Below are 19,749 nucleotides of genomic sequence, written 5' to 3'. Positions count from 1 at the left end.
GGAGGAGGGGCAGAGTCTGTATTACATGTGTGATATTACACAGGGGGAGGAGCAGAGTCTGTATTACATGTGTGATATTACACAGGGGGGAGCAGAGTCTGTATTACATGTGTGATATTACACAGGAGGAGGAGCAGAGTCTGTATTACATGTGTGATATTACACAGGGGGAGGAGCAGAGTCTGTATTACATGTGTGATATTACACAGGGGGGAGCAGAGTCTGTATTACATGTGTGATATTACACAGGAGGAGGAGCAGAGTCTGTATTACATGTGTGATATTACACAGGGGAGGAGCAGAGTCTGTATTACATGTGTGATATTACACAGGGGGAGGAGCAGAGTCTGTATTACATGTGTGATATTACACAGGAGGAGGAGGAGCAGAGTCTGTATTACATGTGTGATATTACACAGGAGGAGGAGGAGCAGAGTCTGTATTACATGTGTGATATTACACAGGAGAGGAGCAGAGTCTGCATTACATGTGTGATATTACACAGGGGAGGAGGAGCAGAGTCTGTATTACATGTGTGATATTACACAAGGGGAGGAGCAGAGTCTGTATTACATGTGTGATATTACACGGGGAGGGAGCAGAGGCTGTATTACATGTGTGATATTACACAAATTACGCAGTTTGCTAATATTGCTGTAATAAATGTGACCAGTCAGATTTTGGGCGTGTCATCATTTATTTGCATATATTGGGTTAGTATCAGGAGGCTTTTCCTCTTCATTGAGGGTCTTATGGTTTGGGGGTCACAGGTTAGTGTGGATACATGTGCAGATACAGGGATATGGGGACATTCGCTGTATACTCTATGTACAGATGCTGGAAGACGGTTTTCAGGCTTCCTGAGATGTGGACCGTGTGATATTCCTTCTTGTGGTCCTGGAGGTCTGGAGATATTATTTCTACCTCAGATGCAGCATGGCGGGTCCTTCACTTCAAAATCTTATACATCCACCAATAGTCCAAGAGGTATCTAAGAAGTTCATTGCCTAGAGGAAGACCCTGCCCGTCCTCAGGTCTTCTCCCACAACGTGGTCAGTACTTATTGCTACGTCCACCAGTCGTCCTCATCGGGCCCCTCGGAGCCGAGCGCTCGGTTTTGACGTCAGTCTTCTTTTAGGAGACACTTTGATGACATCATGGAGAGAAGGCTCCTTGTAGAGAGCGACTGCCAGACAGAAGAGCGGGGTCAGCAGTCAGGTCATGTGGACCCCTCCAGTCATAGCCCACCTTTATGAAGACCCCACAGGCACAGTCCACCCCTCAGTCAGGGAACATTGTAATATACAACCCCCCCAGTCAGAAAACCCCCACCATAGAGCCCTAGTCACTGACCACCAGCCATAGAGCCCTAGTCACTGACCACCAGCCATAGAGCCCTAGTCACTGACCATTAGCCATAGAGCCCTAGTCACTGACCATTAGCCATAGAGCCCTAGTCACTGACCACCAGCCATAGAGCGCTAGTCACTGACCATTAGTCATAGAGCCCTAGTCACTGACCACCAGCCATAGAGCCCTAGTCACTGACCATTAGTCATAGAGCCCTAGTCACTGACCACCAGCCATAGAGCCCTAGTCACTGACCACCAGCCATAGAGCCCTAGTCACTGACCATTAGCCATAGAGCCCTAGTCACTGACCATTAGCCATAGAGCCCTAGTCACTGACCACCAGCCATAGAGCGCTAGTCACTGACCACCAGCCATAGAGCCCTAGTCACTGACCACCAGCCATAGAGCGCTAGTCACTGACCATTAGTCATAGAGCCCTAGTCACTGACCACCAGCCATAGAGCACTAGTCACTGACCATTAGCCATAGAGCCCTAGTCACTGACCACCAGCCATAGAGCCCTAGTCACTGACCACCAGCCATAGAGCCCTAGTCACTGACCATTAGCCATAGAGCCCTAGTCACTGACCATTAGCCATAGAGCCCTAGTCACTGACCACCAGCCATAGAGCGCTAGTCACTGACCATTAGTCATAGAGCCCTAGTCACTGACCACCAGCCATAGAGCCCTAGTCACTGACCATTAGTCATAGAGCCCTAGTCACTGACCACCAGCCATAGAGCCCTAGTCACTGACCACCAGCCATAGAGCCCTAGTCACTGACCATTAGCCATAGAGCCCTAGTCACTGACCATTAGCCATAGAGCCCTAGTCACTGACCACCAGCCATAGAGCGCTAGTCACTGACCACCAGCCATAGAGCCCTAGTCACTGACCACCAGCCATAGAGCGCTAGTCACTGACCATTAGTCATAGAGCCCTAGTCACTGACCACCAGCCATAGAGCACTAGTCACTGACCATTAGCCATAGAGCCCTAGTCACTGACCACCAGCCATAGAGCACTAGTCACTGACCATTAGTCATAGAGCCCTAGTCACTGACCACCAGCCATAGAGCACTAGTCACTGACCATTAGCCATAGAGCCCTAGTCACTGACCACCAGCCATAGAGCCCTAGTCACTGACCACCAGCCATAGAGTCCTAGTCACTGGCCATCAGCCATAGAGCCCTAGTCACTGACCACCAGCCATAGAGCCCTAGTCACTGACCATTAGCCATAGAGCCCTAGTCACTGACCATTAGTCATAGAGCCCTAGTCACTGACCACCAGCCATAGAGCCCTAGTCACTGACCATTAGTCATAGAGCCCTAGTCACTGACCACCAGCCATAGAGCCCTAGTCACTGACCACCAGCCATAGAGCTCTAGTCACTGACCATTAGTCATAGAGCCCTAGTCACTGACCATTAGCCATAGAGCCCTAGTCACTGACCATTAGTCATAGAGCCCTAGTCACTGACCATTAGCCATAGAGCCCTAGTCACTGACCATTAGCCATAGAGCCCTAGTCACTGACCACCACCCATAGAGCCCTAGTCACTGACCATTAGCCATAGAGCCCTAGTCACTGACCACCACCCATAGAGCCCTAGTCACTGACCACCACCCATAGAGCCCTAGTCACTGACCACCAGCCATAGAGCTCTAGTCACTGACCATTAGCCATAGAGCCCCAGTCACTGACCACCAGCCATAGAGCTCTAGTCACTGACCATTAGCCATAGAGTCCTAGTCACTGACCATTAGCCATAGAGCCCTAGTCACTGACCATTAGCCATAGAGTCCTAGTCACTGACCACCAGCCATAGAGCCCTAGTCACTGACCACCAGCCATAGAGCCCTAGTCACTGACCACCAGCCATAGAGCCCTAGTCACTGACCATTAGCCATAGAGTCCTAGTCACTGACCACCAGCCATAGAGCCCTAGTCACTGACCATTAGCCATAGAGCCCTAGTCACTGACCACCAGCCATAGAGCCCTAGTCACTGACCACCAGCCATAGAGCCCTAGTCACTGACCATTAGCCATAGAGCCCTAGTCACTGACCATTAGCCATAGAGTCCTAGTCACTGACCATTAGCCATAGAGCCCTAGTCACTGACCATTAGTCATAGAGCCCTAGTCACTGACCACCAGTCATAGAGCGCTAGTCACTGACCATTAGTCATAGAGCCCTAGTCACTGACCCCTTGCCATAGAGCCCTAGTCACTGACCCCCAGCCATAGAGCCCTAGTCACTGACCACCAGCCATAGAGCCCTAGTCACTGACCACCAGCCATAGAGCGCTAGTCACTGACCACCAGCCATAGAGCCCTAGTCACTGACCACCAGCCATAGAGCCCTAGTCACTGACCACCAGCCATAGAGCCCTAGTCACTGACCACCAGCCATAGAGCCCTAGTCACTGACCACCAGCCATAGAGCCCTAGTCACTGACCATTAGTCATAGAGCCCTAGTCACTGACCATTAGTCATAGAGCCCTAGTCACTGACCCCCAGCCATAGAGCCCTAGTCACTGACCACCAGCCATAGAGTCCTAGTCACTGACCATTAGCCATAGAGCCCTAGTCACTGACCATTAGCCATAGAGCCCTAGTCACTGGCCACCAGTCATAGAGTCCTAGTCACTGGCCACCAGCCATAGAGCGCTAGTCACTGACCACTAGCCATAGAGCCCTAGTCACTGACCACCAGCCATGGAGCCCTAGTCACTGACCATTAGTCATAGAGCCCTAGTCACTGGCCACCAGCCATAGAGCCCTAGTCACTGACCACCAGCCATAGAGCCCTAGTCACTGACCACCAGCCATAGAGTCCTAGTCACTGACCATTAGCCATAGAGCCCTAGTCACTGACCATTAGCCATAGAGCCCTAGTCACTGACCATTAGCCATAGAGTCCTAGTCACTGACCATTAGCCATAGAGCCCTAGTCACTGACCATTAGTCATAGAGCCCTAGTCACTGACCATTAGTCATAGAGCCCTAGTCACTGACCATTAGCCATAGAGCCCTAGTCACTGACCACCAGCCATAGAGCCCTAGTCACTGACCACCAGCCATAGAGCCCTAGTCACTGACCACCAGTCATAGACCCCTAGTCACTGACCATTAGCCATAGAGCCCTAGTCACTGACCATTAGCCATAGAGTCCTAGTCACTGACCATTAGCCATAGAGCCCTAGTCACTGACCACCAGCCATAGAGCCCTAGTCACTGACCATTAGTCATAGAGCCCTAGTCACTGACCACCAGCCATAGAGCCCTAGTCACTGACCATTAGTCATAGAGCCCTAGTCACTGACCACCAGCCATAGAGTCCTAGTCAATGACCACCAGCCATAGAGTCCTAGTCACTGACCACCAGCCATAGAGCCCTAGTCACTGACCACCAGTCATAGAGCCCTAGTCACTGACCCCCAGCCATAGAGCCTTAGTCACTGACCATTAGCCATAGAGCCCTAGTCACTGAGCACCAGCCATAGAGCCCTAGTCACTGACCACCAGTCATAGAGCCCTAGTCACTGACCACCAGTCATAGAGCCCTAGTCACTGACCACCAGTCATAGAGCCCTAGTCACTGACCACCAGCCAAAGAGCCCTAGTCACTGACCACCAGCCATAGAGCCCTAGTCACTGACCATTAGCCATAGAGCCCTAGTCACTGACCCCCAGCCATAGAGCCCTAGTCACTGACCATTAGCCATAGAGCCCTAGTCACTGACCACCAGCCATAGAGCCCTAGTCACTGACCACCAGCCATACAGCCCTAGTCACTGACCACCAGCCATAGAGCCCTAGTCACTGACCATTAGCCATAGAGCCCTAGTCACTGACCACCAGCCATAGAGCACTAGTCACTGACCATTAGCCATAGAGCCCTAGTCACTGACCACCAGCCATAGAGTCCTAGTCACTGACCACCAGCCATAGAGCCCTAGTCACTGACCATTAGCCATAGAGCCCTAGTAACTGACTATTAGCCATAGAGCCCTAGTCACTGACCACCAGCCATAGAGCCCTAGTCACTGACCACCAGCCATAGAGCCCTAGTCACTGACCACCAGCCATAAAGCCCTAGTCACTGACCACCAGCCATAGAGTCCTAGTCACTGACCATTAGCCATAGAGCCCTAGTCACTGACCATTAGCCATAGAGCCCTAGTCACTGACCACCAGCCATAGAGCCCTAGTCACTGACCACCAGCCATAGAGCCCTAGTCACTGACCATTAGCCATAGAGCCCTAGTCACTTACCACCAGCCATAGAGCCCTAGTCACTGACCACCAGCCATAGAGTCCTAGTCACTGACCATTAGTCATAGAGCCCTAGTCACTTACCACCAGCCATAGAGCCCTAGTCACTGACCACCAGCCATAGAGCCCTAGTCACTGACCACCAGCCATAGAGCCCTAGTCACTGACCACCAGCCATAGAGCCCTAGTCACTGACCATTAGTCATAGAGCCCTAGTCACTTACCACCAGCCATAGAGCCCTAGTCACTGACCACCAGCCATAGAGTCCTAGTCACTGACCATTAGTCATAGAGCCCTAGTCACTGACCACCAGCCATAGAGCCCTAGTCACTGACCATTAGTCATAGAGCCCTAGTCACTGACCATTAGCCATAGAGTCCTAGTCACTGACCATTAGCCATAGAGCCCTAGTCACTGACCACCAGCCATAGAGCCCTAGTCACTGACTACCAGCCATAGAGCCTTAGTCACTGACCACCAGCCATAGAGCCCTAGTCATTGACCACCAGCCATAGAGCCCTAGTCACTGACCATTAGCCATAGAGCCCTAGTCACTGACCATTAGCCATAGAGCCCTAGTCACTGACCACCAGCCATAGAGCCCTAGTCACTGACCCCCAGCCATAGAGCGCTAGTCACTGACCATTAGCCATAGAGCGCTAGTCACTGACCACCAGCCATAGAGCCCTAGTCACTGACCACCAGCCATAGAGCCCTAGTCACTGACCACCAGCCATAGAGCCCTAGTCACTGACCACCAGCCATAGAGCCCTAGTCACTGACCACCAGCCATAGAGCGCTAGTCACTGACCACCAGCCATAGAGCCCTAGTCACTGACCCCCAGCCATAGAGCGCTAGTCACTGACCATTAGCCATAGAGCGCTAGTCACTGACCATTAGCCATAGAGCCCTAGTCACTGACCACCAGCCATAGAGCCCTAGTCACTGACCACCAGCCATAGAGCCCTAGTCACTGACCACCAGCCATAGAGCCCTAGTCACTGACCATTAGCCATAGAGCCCTAGTCACTGACCATTAGCCATAGAGCCCTAGTCACTGACCACCAGCCATAGAGTCCTAGTCACTGAGCACCAGCCATAGAGCCCTAGTCACTGACCATTAGCCATAGAGCCCTAGTTACTGACCACCAGCCATAGAGCGCTAGTCACTGACCACCAGCCATAGAGTCCTAGTCACTGACCATTAGTCATAGAGCCCTAGTCACTGACCACCAGCCATAGAGCCCTAGTCACTGACCATTAGTCATAGAGCCCTAGTCACTGACCACCAGCCATAGAGCCCTAGTCACTGACCACCAGCCATAGAGCCCTAGTCACTGACCACCAGTCATAGACCCCTAGTCACTGACCATTAGCCATAGAGCCCTAGTCACTGACCATTAGCCATAGAGCCCTAGTCACTGACCACCAGTCATAGAGCTCTAGTCACTGACCATCAGCCATAGATCCCTAGTCACTGACCACCAGCCATAGAGCCCTAGTCACTGACCATTAGTCATAGAGCCCTAGTCACTGACCATTAGCCATAGAGCCCTAGTCACTGACCACCAGCCATAGAGCCCTAGTCACTGACCACCAGCCATAGAGCCCTAGTCACTGACCACCAGCCATAGAGCCCTAGTCACTTACCACCAGCCATAGAGCCCTAGTCACTGACCACCAGCCATAGAGCCCTAGTCACTGACCACCAGCCATAGAGCGCTAGTCACTGATCATTAGCCATAGAGCCCTAGTCACTGACCACCAGCCATAGAGCCCTAGTCACTGACCACCAGCCATAGAGCCCTAGTCACTGACCACCAGCCATAGAGCCCTAGTCACTGACCATTAGTCATAGAGCCCTAGTCACTGACCACCAGCCATACAGCCCTAGTCACTGACCACCAGCCATAGAGCCCTAGTCACTGACCACCAGCCATAGAGCCCTAGTCACTGACCACCAGCCATAGAGCCCTAGTCACTGACCATTAGTCATAGAGCCCTAGTCACTGACCACCAGCCATACAGCCCTAGTCACTGACCACCAGCCATAGAGCGCTAGTCACTGACCACCAGCCATAGAGCCCTAGTCACTGACCACCAGCCATAGTGTCCTAGTCACTGACCACCAGCCATAGAGCCCTAGTCACTGAACACCAGCCATAGAGCCCTAGTCACTGACCATTAGCCATAGAGCCCTAGTCACTGACCACCAGCCATAGAGCGCTAGTCACTGACCATTAGCCATAGAGCCCTAGTCACTGGCCACCAGCCATAGAGCCCTAGTCACTGACCACCAGCCATAGAGCGCTAGTCACTGACCACCAGCCATAGAGCCCTAGTCACTGACCACCAGCCATAGAGCCCTAGTCACTGACCACCAGCCATAGAGCCCTAGTCACTGACCATTAGCCATAGAGCCCTAGTCACTGACCACCAGCCATAGAGCCCTAGTCACTGACCATTAGTCATAGAGCCCTAGTCACTGACCATTAGCCATAGAGTTCTAGTCACTGACCACCAGCCATAGAGCCCTAGTCACTGACCATTAGCCATAGAGCCCTAGTCACTGACCACCAGCCATAGAGCCCTAGTCACTGACCACCAGCCATAGAGCCCTAGTCACTGACCACCAGCCATAGAGCCCTAGTCACTGACCACAAGCCATAGAGCCCTAGTCACTGACCATTAGTCATAGAGCCCTAGTCACTGACCATTAGTCATAGAGCCCTAGTCACTGACCATTAGCCATAGAGCCCTAGTCACTGACCACCAGCCATAGAGCCCTAGTCACTGACCACCAGCCATAGAGTCCTAGTCACTGACCACCAGCCATAGAGCCTTAGTCACTGACCACCAGCCATAGAGCCCTAGTCACTGACCATTAGCCATAGAGCCCTAGTCACTGACCATTAGTCATAGAGCCCTAGTCACTGACCATTAGCCATAGAGTCCTAGTCACTGACCATTAGTCATAGAGTCCTAGTCACTGACCATTAGCCATAGAGCCCTAGTCACTGACCACCAGCCATAGAGCACTAGTCACTGACCATTAGCCATAGAGCCCTAGTCACTGACCACCAGTCATAGAGTCCTAGTCACTGGCCATCAGCCATAGAGCCCTAGTCACTGACCATTAGCCATAGAGCCCTAGTCACTGACCACCAGCCATAGAGCCCTAGTCACTGACCATTAATCATAGAGCCCTAGTCACTGACCATTAGCCATAGAGCCCTAGTCACTGACCACCAGCCATAGAGCCCTAGTCACTGACCATTAATCATAGAGCCCTAGTCACTGACCATTAATCATAGAGCCCTAGTCACTGACCATTAGTCATAGAGCCCTAGTCACTGACCATTAGCCATAGAGTCCTAGTCACTGACCATTAGCCATAGAGCCCTAGTCACTGACCACCAGCCATAGAGCCCTAGTCACTGACCACCAGCCATAGAGCGCTAGTCACTGACCATTAGCCATAGAGCCCTAGTCACTGACCACCAGCCATAGAGCCCTAGTCACTGACCATTAGCCATAGAGCCCTAGTCACTGACCACCAGCCATAGAGCGCTAGTCACTGACCATTAGCCATAGAGCCCTAGTCACTGACCACCAGCCATAGAGCGCTAGTCACTGACCAGCAGCCATAGCGCCCTAGTCACTGACCACCAGCCATAGAGCCCTAGTCACTGACCACCAGCCATAGAGCCCTAGTCACTGACCACCAGCCATAGAGCCCTAGTCACTGACCACCAGCCATAGAGCCCTAGTCACTGACCACCAGCCATAGAGCCCTAGTCACTGACCACCAGCCATAGAGTCCTAGTCACTGACCACCAGTCATATAGCGCTAGTCACTGACCATTAGCCATAGAGCCCTAGTCACTGACCACCAGCCATAGAGCCCTAGTCACTGACCACCAGCCATAGAGCGCTAGTCACTGACCACCAGCCATAGAGCCCTAGTCACTGACCACCAGCCATAGAGCGCTAGTCACTGACCACCAGTCATATAGCGCTAGTCACTGACCATTAGCCATAGAGCCCTAGTCACTGACCACCAGCCATAGAGCCCTAGTCACTGACCACCAGTCATAGAGCCCTAGTCACTGTCCACCAGTCATAGAGCCCTAGTCACTGACCATTAGCCATAGAGCCCTAGTCACTGAGCACCAGCCATAGAGCCCTAGTCACTGACCACCAGCCATAGAGCCCTAGTCACTGACCATTAATCATAGAGCCCTAGTCACTGACCATTAGCCATAGAGCCCTAGTCACTGACCATTAGTCATAGAGCCCTAGTCACTGACCATTAGCCATAGAGTCCTAGTCACTGACCATTAGCCATAGAGCCCTAGTCACTGACCACCAGCCATAGAGCCCTAGTCACTGACCACCAGCCATAGAGCGCTAGTCACTGACCATTAGCCATAGAGCCCTAGTCACTGACCACCAGCCATAGAGCGCTAGTCACTGACCAGGAGCCATAGCGCCCTAGTCACTGACCACCAGCCATAGAGCGCTAGTCACTGACCACCAGCCATAGAGCCCTAGTCACTGACCATTAGCCATAGAGCCCTAGTCACTGACCATTAGTCATAGAGCCCTAGTCACTGACCATTAGCCATAGAGCCCTAGTCACTGACCATTAGCCATAGAGCCCTAGTCACTGACCATTAGCCATAGAGCCCTAGTCACTGACCACCAGCCATAGAGCCCTAGTCACTGACCACCAGCCATAGAGCCCTAGTCACTGACCACCAGCCATAGAGCCCTAGTCACTGACCACCAGCCATAGAGCCCTAGTCACTGACCACCAGCCATAGAGTCCTAGTCACTGACCACCAGTCATATAGCGCTAGTCACTGACCATTAGCCATAGAGCCCTAGTCACTGACCACCAGCCATAGAGCCCTAGTCACTGACCACCAGCCATAGAGCGCTAGTCACTGACCACCAGCCATAGAGCCCTAGTCACTGACCACCAGCCATAGAGCGCTAGTCACTGACCACCAGTCATATAGCGCTAGTCACTGACCATTAGCCATAGAGCCCTAGTCACTGACCACCAGCCATAGAGCCCTAGTCACTGACCACCAGCCATAGAGCCCTAGTCACTGACCACCAGTCATAGAGCGCTAGTCACTGACCACCAGCCATAGAGCCCTAGTCACTGACCATTAGCCATAGAGCCCTAGTCACTGACCATTAGTCATAGAGCCCTAGTCACTGACCATTAGCCATAGAGCCCTAGTCACTGACCATTAGCCATAGAGCCCTATTCACTGACCACCAGCTATAGAGCCCTAGTCACTGACCATTAGCCATAGAGCCCTAGTCACTGACCATTAGCCATAGAGCCCTAGTCACTGACCATTAGCCATAGAGCCCTAGTCACTGACCATTAGCCATAGAGTCCTAGTCTCTGACCACCAGCCATAGAGCCCTAGTCACTGACCCCCAGCCATAGAGCGCTAGTCACTGACCATTAGCCATAGAGCCCTAGTCACTGACCACCAGCCATAGAGCGCTAGTCACTGACCATTAGTCATAGAGCCCTAGTCACTGGCCACCAGCCATAGAGCCCTAGTCACTGACCACCAGCCATAGAGTCCTAGTCACTGGCCACCAGCCATAGAGCCCTAGTCACTGACCATTAGCCATAGAGCCCTAGTCACTGACCACCAGCCATAGAGCCCTAGTCACTGACCACCAGCCATAGAGCCCTAGTCACTGACCACCAGCCATAGAGTCCTAGTCACTGAGCACCAGCCATAGAGCCCTAGTCACTGACCACCAGCCATAGAGCCCTAGTCACTGACCACCAGCCATAGAGCCCTAGTCACTGACCACCAGCCATAGAGCCCTAGTCACTGACCATTAGCCATAGAGCCCTAGTCACTGACCACCAGCCATAGAGCCCTAGTCACTGACCATTAGTCATAGAGCCCTAGTCACTGACCACCAGCCATAGAGCCCTAGTCACTGACCACCAGCCATAGAGCCCTAGTCACTGACCATTAGTCATAGAGCCCTAGTCACTGACCACCAGCCATAGAGCCCTAGTCACTGACCACCAGCCATAGAGCCCTAGTCACTGACCACCAGTCATAGACCCCTAGTCACTGACCATTAGCCATAGAGCCCTAGTCACTGACCATTAGCCATAGAGCCCTAGTCACTGACCACCAGCCATAGAGCCCTAGTCACTGACCACCAGCCATAGAGCGCTAGTCACTGACCATTAGCCATAGAGCCCTAGTCACTGACCACCAGCCATAGAGCCCTAGTCACTGACCATTAGCCATAGAGCCCTAGTCACTGACCACCAGCCATAGAGCGCTAGTCACTGACCATTAGCCATAGAGCCCTAGTCACTGACCACCAGCCATAGAGCGCTAGTCACTGACCAGCAGCCATAGCGCCCTAGTCACTGACCACCAGCCATAGAGCCCTAGTCACTGACCACCAGCCATAGAGCCCTAGTCACTGACCACCAGCCATAGAGCCCTAGTCACTGACCACCAGCCATAGAGCCCTAGTCACTGACCACCAGCCATAGAGCCCTAGTCACTGACCACCAGCCATAGAGTCCTAGTCACTGACCACCAGTCATATAGCGCTAGTCACTGACCATTAGCCATAGAGCCCTAGTCACTGACCACCAGCCATAGAGCCCTAGTCACTGACCACCAGCCATAGAGCGCTAGTCACTGACCACCAGCCATAGAGCCCTAGTCACTGACCACCAGTCATAGAGCGCTAGTCACTGACCACCAGCCATAGAGCCCTAGTCACTGACCATTAGCCATAGAGCCCTAGTCACTGACCATTAGTCATAGAGCCCTAGTCACTGACCATTAGCCATAGAGCCCTAGTCACTGACCACCAGCCATAGAGCCCTAGTCACTGACCATTAGCCATAGAGCCCTAGTCACTGACCATTAGCCATAGAGCCCTAGTCACTGACCACCAGCCATAGAGCCCTAGTCACTGACCATTAGCCATAGAGCCCTAGTCACTGACCACCAGCCATAGAGCCCTAGTCACTGACCATTAGCCATAGAGCCCTAGTCACTGACCATTAGCCATAGAGCCCTAGTCACTGACCACCAGCCATAGAGCCCTAGTCATTGACCATTAGCCATAGAGCCCTAGTCACTGACCACCAGCCATAGAGCCCTAGTCACTGACCACCAGTCATAGAGCGCTAGTCACTGACCACCAGCCATAGAGCCCTAGTCACTGACCATTAGCCATAGAGCCCTAGTCACTGACCATTAGTCATAGAGCCCTAGTCACTGACCATTAGCCATAGAGCCCTAGTCACTGACCATTAGCCATAGAGCCCTATTCACTGACCACCAGCTATAGAGCCCTAGTCACTGACCATTAGCCATAGAGCCCTAGTCACTGACCATTAGCCATAGAGCCCTAGTCACTGACCATTAGCCATAGAGCCCTAGTCACTGACCATTAGCCATAGAGTCCTAGTCTCTGACCACCAGCCATAGAGCCCTAGTCACTGACCCCCAGCCATAGAGCGCTAGTCACTGACCATTAGCCATAGAGCCCTAGTCACTGACCACCAGCCATAGAGCGCTAGTCACTGACCATTAGTCATAGAGCCCTAGTCACTGGCCACCAGCCATAGAGCCCTAGTCACTGACCATTAGTCATAGAGCCCTAGTCACTGGCCACCAGCCATAGAGCCCTAGTCACTGACCATTAGCCATAGAGCCCTAGTCACTGACCACCAGCCATAGAGCCCTAGTCACTGACCACCAGCCATAGAGCCCTAGTCACTGACCATTAGCCATAGAGTCCTAGTCACTGAGCACCAGCCATAGAGCCCTAGTCACTGACCACCAGCCATAGAGCCCTAGTCACTGACCACCAGCCATAGAGCCCTAGTCACTGACCACCAGCCATAGAGCCCTAGTCACTGACCATTAGCCATAGAGCCCTAGTCACTGACCACCAGCCATAGAGCCCTAGTCACTGACCATTAGTCATAGAGCCCTAGTCACTGACCACCAGCCATAGAGCCCTAGTCACTGACCACCAGCCATAGAGCCCTAGTCACTGACCATCAGCCATAGAGCCCTAGTCACTGACCATTAGTCATAGAGCCCTAGTCACTGACCACCAGCCATAGAGCCCTAGTCACTGACCACCAGCCATAGAGCCCTAGTCACTGACCACCAGTCATAGACCCCTAGTCACTGACCATTAGCCATAGAGCCCTAGTCACTGACCATTAGCCATAGAGCCCTAGTCACTGACCACCAGTCATAGAGCTGTAGTCACTGACCATCAGCCATAGATCCCTAGTCACTGACCACCAGCCATAGAGCCCTAGTCACTGACCATTAGTCATAGAGCCCTAGTCACTGACCATTAGCCATAGAGCCCTAGTCACTGACCACCAGCCATAGAGCCCTAGTCACTGACCACCAGCCACAGAGCCCTAGTCACTGACCACCAGCCATAGAGCCCTAGTCACTGACCACCAGCCATAGAGCCCTAGTCACTGACCACCAGCCATAGAGCGCTAGTCACTGATCATTAGCCATAGAGCCCTAGTCACTGACCACCAGCCATAGAGCCCTAGTCACTGACCACCAGCCATACAGCCCTAGTCACTGACCACCAGCCATAGAGCGCTAGTCACTGACCACCAGCCATAGAGCCCTAGTCACTGACCACCAGCCATAGTGTCCTAGTCACTGACCACCAGCCATAGAGCCCTAGTCACTGACCACCAGCCATAGAGTCCTAGTCACTGACCACCAGTCATAGAGCGCTAGTCACTGACCACCAGCCATAGAGCCCTAGTCACTGACCATTAGTCATAGAGCCCTAGTCACTGACCATTAGCCATAGAGCCCTAGTCACTGACCACCAGCTATAGAGCCCTAGTCACTGACCATTAGCCATAGAGCCCTAGTCACTGACCATTAGCCATAGAGCCCTAGTCACTGACCATTAGCCATAGAGCCCTAGTCACTGACCATTAGCCATAGAGTCCTAGTCTCTGACCACCAGCCATAGAGCCCTAGTCACTGACCCCCAGCCATAGAGCGCTAGTCACTGACCATTAGCCATAGAGCCCTAGTCACTGACCATTAGTCATAGAGCCCTAGTCACTGACCACCAGCCATAGAGCCCTAGTCACTGACCACCAGCCATAGAGCCCTAGTCACTGACCATTAGTCATAGAGCCCTAGTCACTGGCCACCAGCCATAGAGCCCTAGTCACTGACCACCAGCCATAGAGTCCTAGTCACTGGCCACCAGCCATAGAGCCCTAGTCACTGACCATTAGCCATAGAGCCCTAGTCACTGACCACCAGCCATAGAGCCCTAGTCACTGACCACCAGCCATAGAGCCCTAGTCACTGACCATTAGCCATAGAGTCCTAGTCACTGAGCACCAGCCATAGAGCCCTAGTCACTGACCACCAGCCATAGAGCCCTAGTCACTGACCACCAGCCATAGAGCCCTAGTCACTGACCACCAGCCATAGAGCCCTAGTCACTGAGCACCAGCCATAGAGCCCTAGTCACTGACCACCAGCCATAGAGCCCTAGTCACTGACCACCAGCCATAGAGCCCTAGTCACTGAGCACCAGCCATAGAGTCCTAGTCACTGACCACCAGCCATAGAGCCCTAGTCACTGACCATTAGTCATAGAGCCCTAGTCACTGACCACCAGCCATAGAGCCCTAGTCACTGACCACCAGCCATAGAGCCCTAGTCACTGACCATTAGTCATAGAGCCCTAGTCACTGACCACCAGCCATAGAGCCCTAGTCACTGACCACCAGCCATAGAGCCCTAGTCACTGACCACCAGTCATAGAGCCCTAGTCACTGACCACCAGCCATAGAGCCCTAGTCACTGACCATTAGCCATAGAGTCCTAGTCACTGACCATTAGCCATAGAGCCCTAGTCACTGACCATTAGCCATAGAGCCCTAGTCACTGACCACCAGTCATAGAGCTCTAGTCACTGACCATCAGCCATAGATCCCTAGTCACTGACCACCAGCCATAGAGCCCTAGTCACTGACCATTAGTCATAGAGCCCTAGTCACTGACCATTAGCCATAGAGCCCTAGTCACTGACCACCAGCCATAGAGCCCTAGTCACTGACCACCAGCCATAGAGCCCTAGTCACTGACCACCAGCCATAGAGCCCTAGTCACTTACCACCAGCCATAGAGCCCTAGTCACTGACCACCAGCCATAGAGCCCTAGTCACTGACCACCAGCCATAGAGCGCTAGTCACTGATCATTAGCCATAGAGCCCTAGTCACTGACCACCAGCCATAGAGCCCTAGTCACTGACCACCAGCCATACAGCCCTAGTCACTGACCACCAGCCATAGAGCGCTAGTCACTGACCACCAGCCATAGAGCCCTAGTCACTGACCACCAGCCATAGAGCCCTAGTCACTGACCATTAGTCATAGAGCCCTAGTCACTGACCATTAGTCATAGAGCCCTAGTCACTGACCATTAGCCATAGAGCCCTAGTCACTGACCACCAGCCATAGAGCCCTAGTCACTGACCACCAGCCATAGAGTCCTAGTCACTGACCACCAGCCATAGAGCCTTAGTCACTGACCACCAGCCATAGAGCCCTAGTCACTGACCATTAGCCATAGAGCCCTAGTCACTGACCATTAGTCATAGAGCCCTAGTCACTGACCATTAGCCATAGAGTCCTAGTCACTGACCATTAGTCATAGAGTCCTAGTCACTGACCATTAGCCATAGAGCCCTAGTCACTGACCACCAGCCATAGAGCCCTAGTCACTGACCACCAGCCATAGAGCACTAGTCACTGACCATTAGCCATAGAGCCCTAGTCACTGACCACCAGTCATAGAGTCCTAGTCACTGGCCATCAGCCATAGAGCCCTAGTCACTGACCATTAGCCATAGAGCCCTAGTCACTGACCACCAGTCATAGAGTCCTAGTCACTGGCCATCAGCCATAGAGCCCTAGTCACTGACCATTAGCCATAGAGCCCTAGTCACTGACCACCAGCCATAGAGCCCTAGTCACTGACCATTAGTCATAGAGCCCTAGTCACTGACCATTAGCCATAGAGCCCTAGTCACTGACCACCAGCCATAGAGCCCTAGTCACTGACCACCAGCCATAGAGCCCTAGTCACTGACCACCAGCCATAGAGCCCTAGTCACTGACCACCAGCCATAGAGCCCTAGTCACTGACCACCAGCCATAGAGCCCTAGTCACTTACCACCAGCCATAGAGCCCTAGTCACTGACCACCAGCCATAGAGCCCTAGTCACTGACCACCAGCCATAGAGCGCTAGTCACTGATCATTAGCCATAGAGCCCTAGTCACTGACCACCAGCCATAGAGCCCTAGTCACTGACCACCAGCCATACAGCCCTAGTCACTGACCACCAGCCATAGAGCGCTAGTCACTGACCACCAGCCATAGAGCCCTAGTCACTGACCACCAGCCATAGAGCCCTAGTCACTGACCATTAGTCATAGAGCCCTAGTCACTGACCATTAGTCATAGAGCCCTAGTCACTGACCATTAGCCATAGAGCCCTAGTCACTGACCACCAGCCATAGAGCCCTAGTCACTGACCACCAGCCATAGAGCGCTAGTCACTGACCATTAGCCATAGAGCCCTAGTCACTGACCATTAGTCATAGAGCCCTAGTCACTGACCACCAGCCATAGAGCCCTAGTCACTGACCACCAGCCATAGAGCCCTAGTCACTGACCATTAGTCATAGAGCCCTAGTCACTGGCCACCAGCCATAGAGCCCTAGTCACTGACCACCAGCCATAGAGTCCTAGTCACTGGCCAACAGCCATAGAGCCCTAGTCACTGACCATTAGCCATAGAGCCCTAGTCACTGACCACCAGCCATAGAGCCCTAGTCACTGACCACCAGCCATAGAGCCCTAGTCACTGACCATTAGCCATAGAGCCCTAGTCACTGACCACCAGCCATAGAGCCCTAGTCACTGACCACCAGCCATAGAGCCCTAGTCACTGACCACCAGCCATAGAGCCCTAGTCACTGAGCACCAGCCATAGAGCCCTAGTCACTGAGCACCAGCCATAGAGCCCTAGTCACTGAGCACCAGCCATAGAGCCCTAGTCACTGACCACCAGCCATAGAGCCCTAGTCACTGAGCACCAGCCATAGAGTCCTAGTCACTGACCACCAGCCATAGAGCCCTAGTCACTGACCATTAGTCATAGAGCCCTAGTCACTGACCACCAGCCATAGAGCCCTAGTCACTGACCACCAGCCATAGAGCCCTAGTCACTGACCATTAGTCATAGAGCCCTAGTCACTGACCACCAGCCATAGAGCCCTAGTCACTGACCACCAGCCATAGAGCCCTAGTCACTGACCACCAGTCATAGACCCCTAGTCACTGACCATTAGCCATAGAGCCCTAGTCACTGACCATTAGCCATAGAGCCCTAGTCACTGACCACCAGTCATAGAGCTCTAGTCACTGACCATCAGCCATAGATCCCTAGTCACTGACCACCAGCCATAGAGCCCTAGTCACTGACCACCAGTCATAGACCCCTAGTCACTGACCATTAGTCATAGAGCCCTAGTCACTGACCATTAGCCATAGAGCCCCAGTCACTGACCACCAGCCATAGAGCCCTAGTCACTGACCATTAGCCATAGAGCCCTAGTCACTGACCATTAGTCATAGAGCCCTAGTCACTGACCATTAGCCATAGAGCCCTAGTCACTGACCACCAGCCATAGAGCCCTAGTCACTGACCACCAGCCATAGAGCCCTAGTCACTGACCACCAGCCATAGAGCCCTAGTCACTGACCACCAGCCATAGAGCCCTAGTCACTGACCACCAGCCATAGAGCGCTAGTCACTGATCATTAGCCATAGAGCCCTAGTCACTGACCACCAGCCATAGAGCCCTAGTCACTGACCACCAGCCATACAGCCCTAGTCACTGACCACCAGCCATAGAGCGCTAGTCACTGACCACCAGCCATAGAGCCCTAGTCACTGACCACCAGCCATAGTGTCCTAGTCACTGACCACCAGCCATAGAGCCCTAGTCACTGACCACCAGCCATAGAGCCCTAGTCACTGACCATTAGCCATAGAGCCCTAGTCACTGACCCCCAGCCATAGAGCCCTAGTCACTGACCACCAGCCATAGAGCCCTAGTCACTGACCATTAGCCATAGAGCCCTAGTCACTGACCATTAGCCATAGAGCCCTATTCACTGACCACCAGCTATAGAGCCCTAGTCACTGACCATTAGCCATAGAGCCCTAGTCACTGACCATTAGCCATAGAGCCCTAGTCACTGACCATTAGCCATAGAGCCCTAGTCACTGACCACCAGCCATAGAGCCCTAGTCACTGACCATTAGCCATAGAGCCCTAGTCACTGGCCACCAGCCATAGAGCCCTAGTCACTGACCACCAGCCATAGAGCCCTAGTCACTGACCACCAGCCATAGAGCCCTAGTCACTGACCACCAGCCATAGAGCCCTAGTCACTGACCACAAGCCATAGAGCGCTAGTCAATGACCACCAGCCATAGAGCGCTAGTCACTGACCATTAGCAATAGAGTCCTAGTCACTGACCATTAGACATAGAGCCCTAGTCACTGACCATTAGTCATAGAGCCCAAGTCACTGACCATTAGTCATAGAGCCCTAGTCACTGACCACCAGCCATAGAGCCCTAGTCACTGACCACCAGCCATAGAGCCCTAGTCACTGACCACCAGCCATAGAGCCCTAGTCACTGACCACCAGCCATAGAGCCCTAGTCACTGACCACCAGCCATAGAGCCCTAGTCACTGACCACAAGCCATAGAGCGCTAGTCAATGACCACCAGCCATAGAGCGCTAGTCACTGACCATTAGCCATAGAGCCCTAGTCACTGACCACCAGCCATAGAACCCTAGTCACTGACAACCAGCCATAGAGCCCTAGTCACTGACCACCAGCCATAGAGCGCTAGTCACTTACCATTAGCCATAGAGCCCTAGTCACTGACCACCAGCCATAGAACCCTAGTCACTGAC

General features: G+C 52.9%; 1 protein-coding gene across 1 annotated transcript in view; it reads right to left on the bottom strand.

Annotated features, from left to right (window-relative positions):
- Window positions 1-688: 688 nt before the first annotated feature.
- Window positions 689-19,749, bottom strand: part of FGF11 (fibroblast growth factor 11) — a 62,735-nt gene continuing 43,674 nt past the window's right edge. The window contains exon 5 of the mRNA XM_075261785.1: window positions 689-1,186. Coding sequence (XP_075117886.1) covers window positions 1,086-1,186 — 101 coding nt within the window. The 3' untranslated portion in view covers window positions 689-1,085. The remainder of the gene's footprint in view (window positions 1,187-19,749) is intronic.

Source organism: Leptodactylus fuscus, unplaced genomic scaffold (assembly GCF_031893055.1).
Source record: "Leptodactylus fuscus isolate aLepFus1 unplaced genomic scaffold, aLepFus1.hap2 HAP2_SCAFFOLD_393, whole genome shotgun sequence".
Taxonomy (NCBI): domain Eukaryota; kingdom Metazoa; phylum Chordata; class Amphibia; order Anura; family Leptodactylidae; genus Leptodactylus; species Leptodactylus fuscus.
This window is presented reverse-complemented; position numbering and strand designations above follow the sequence as displayed.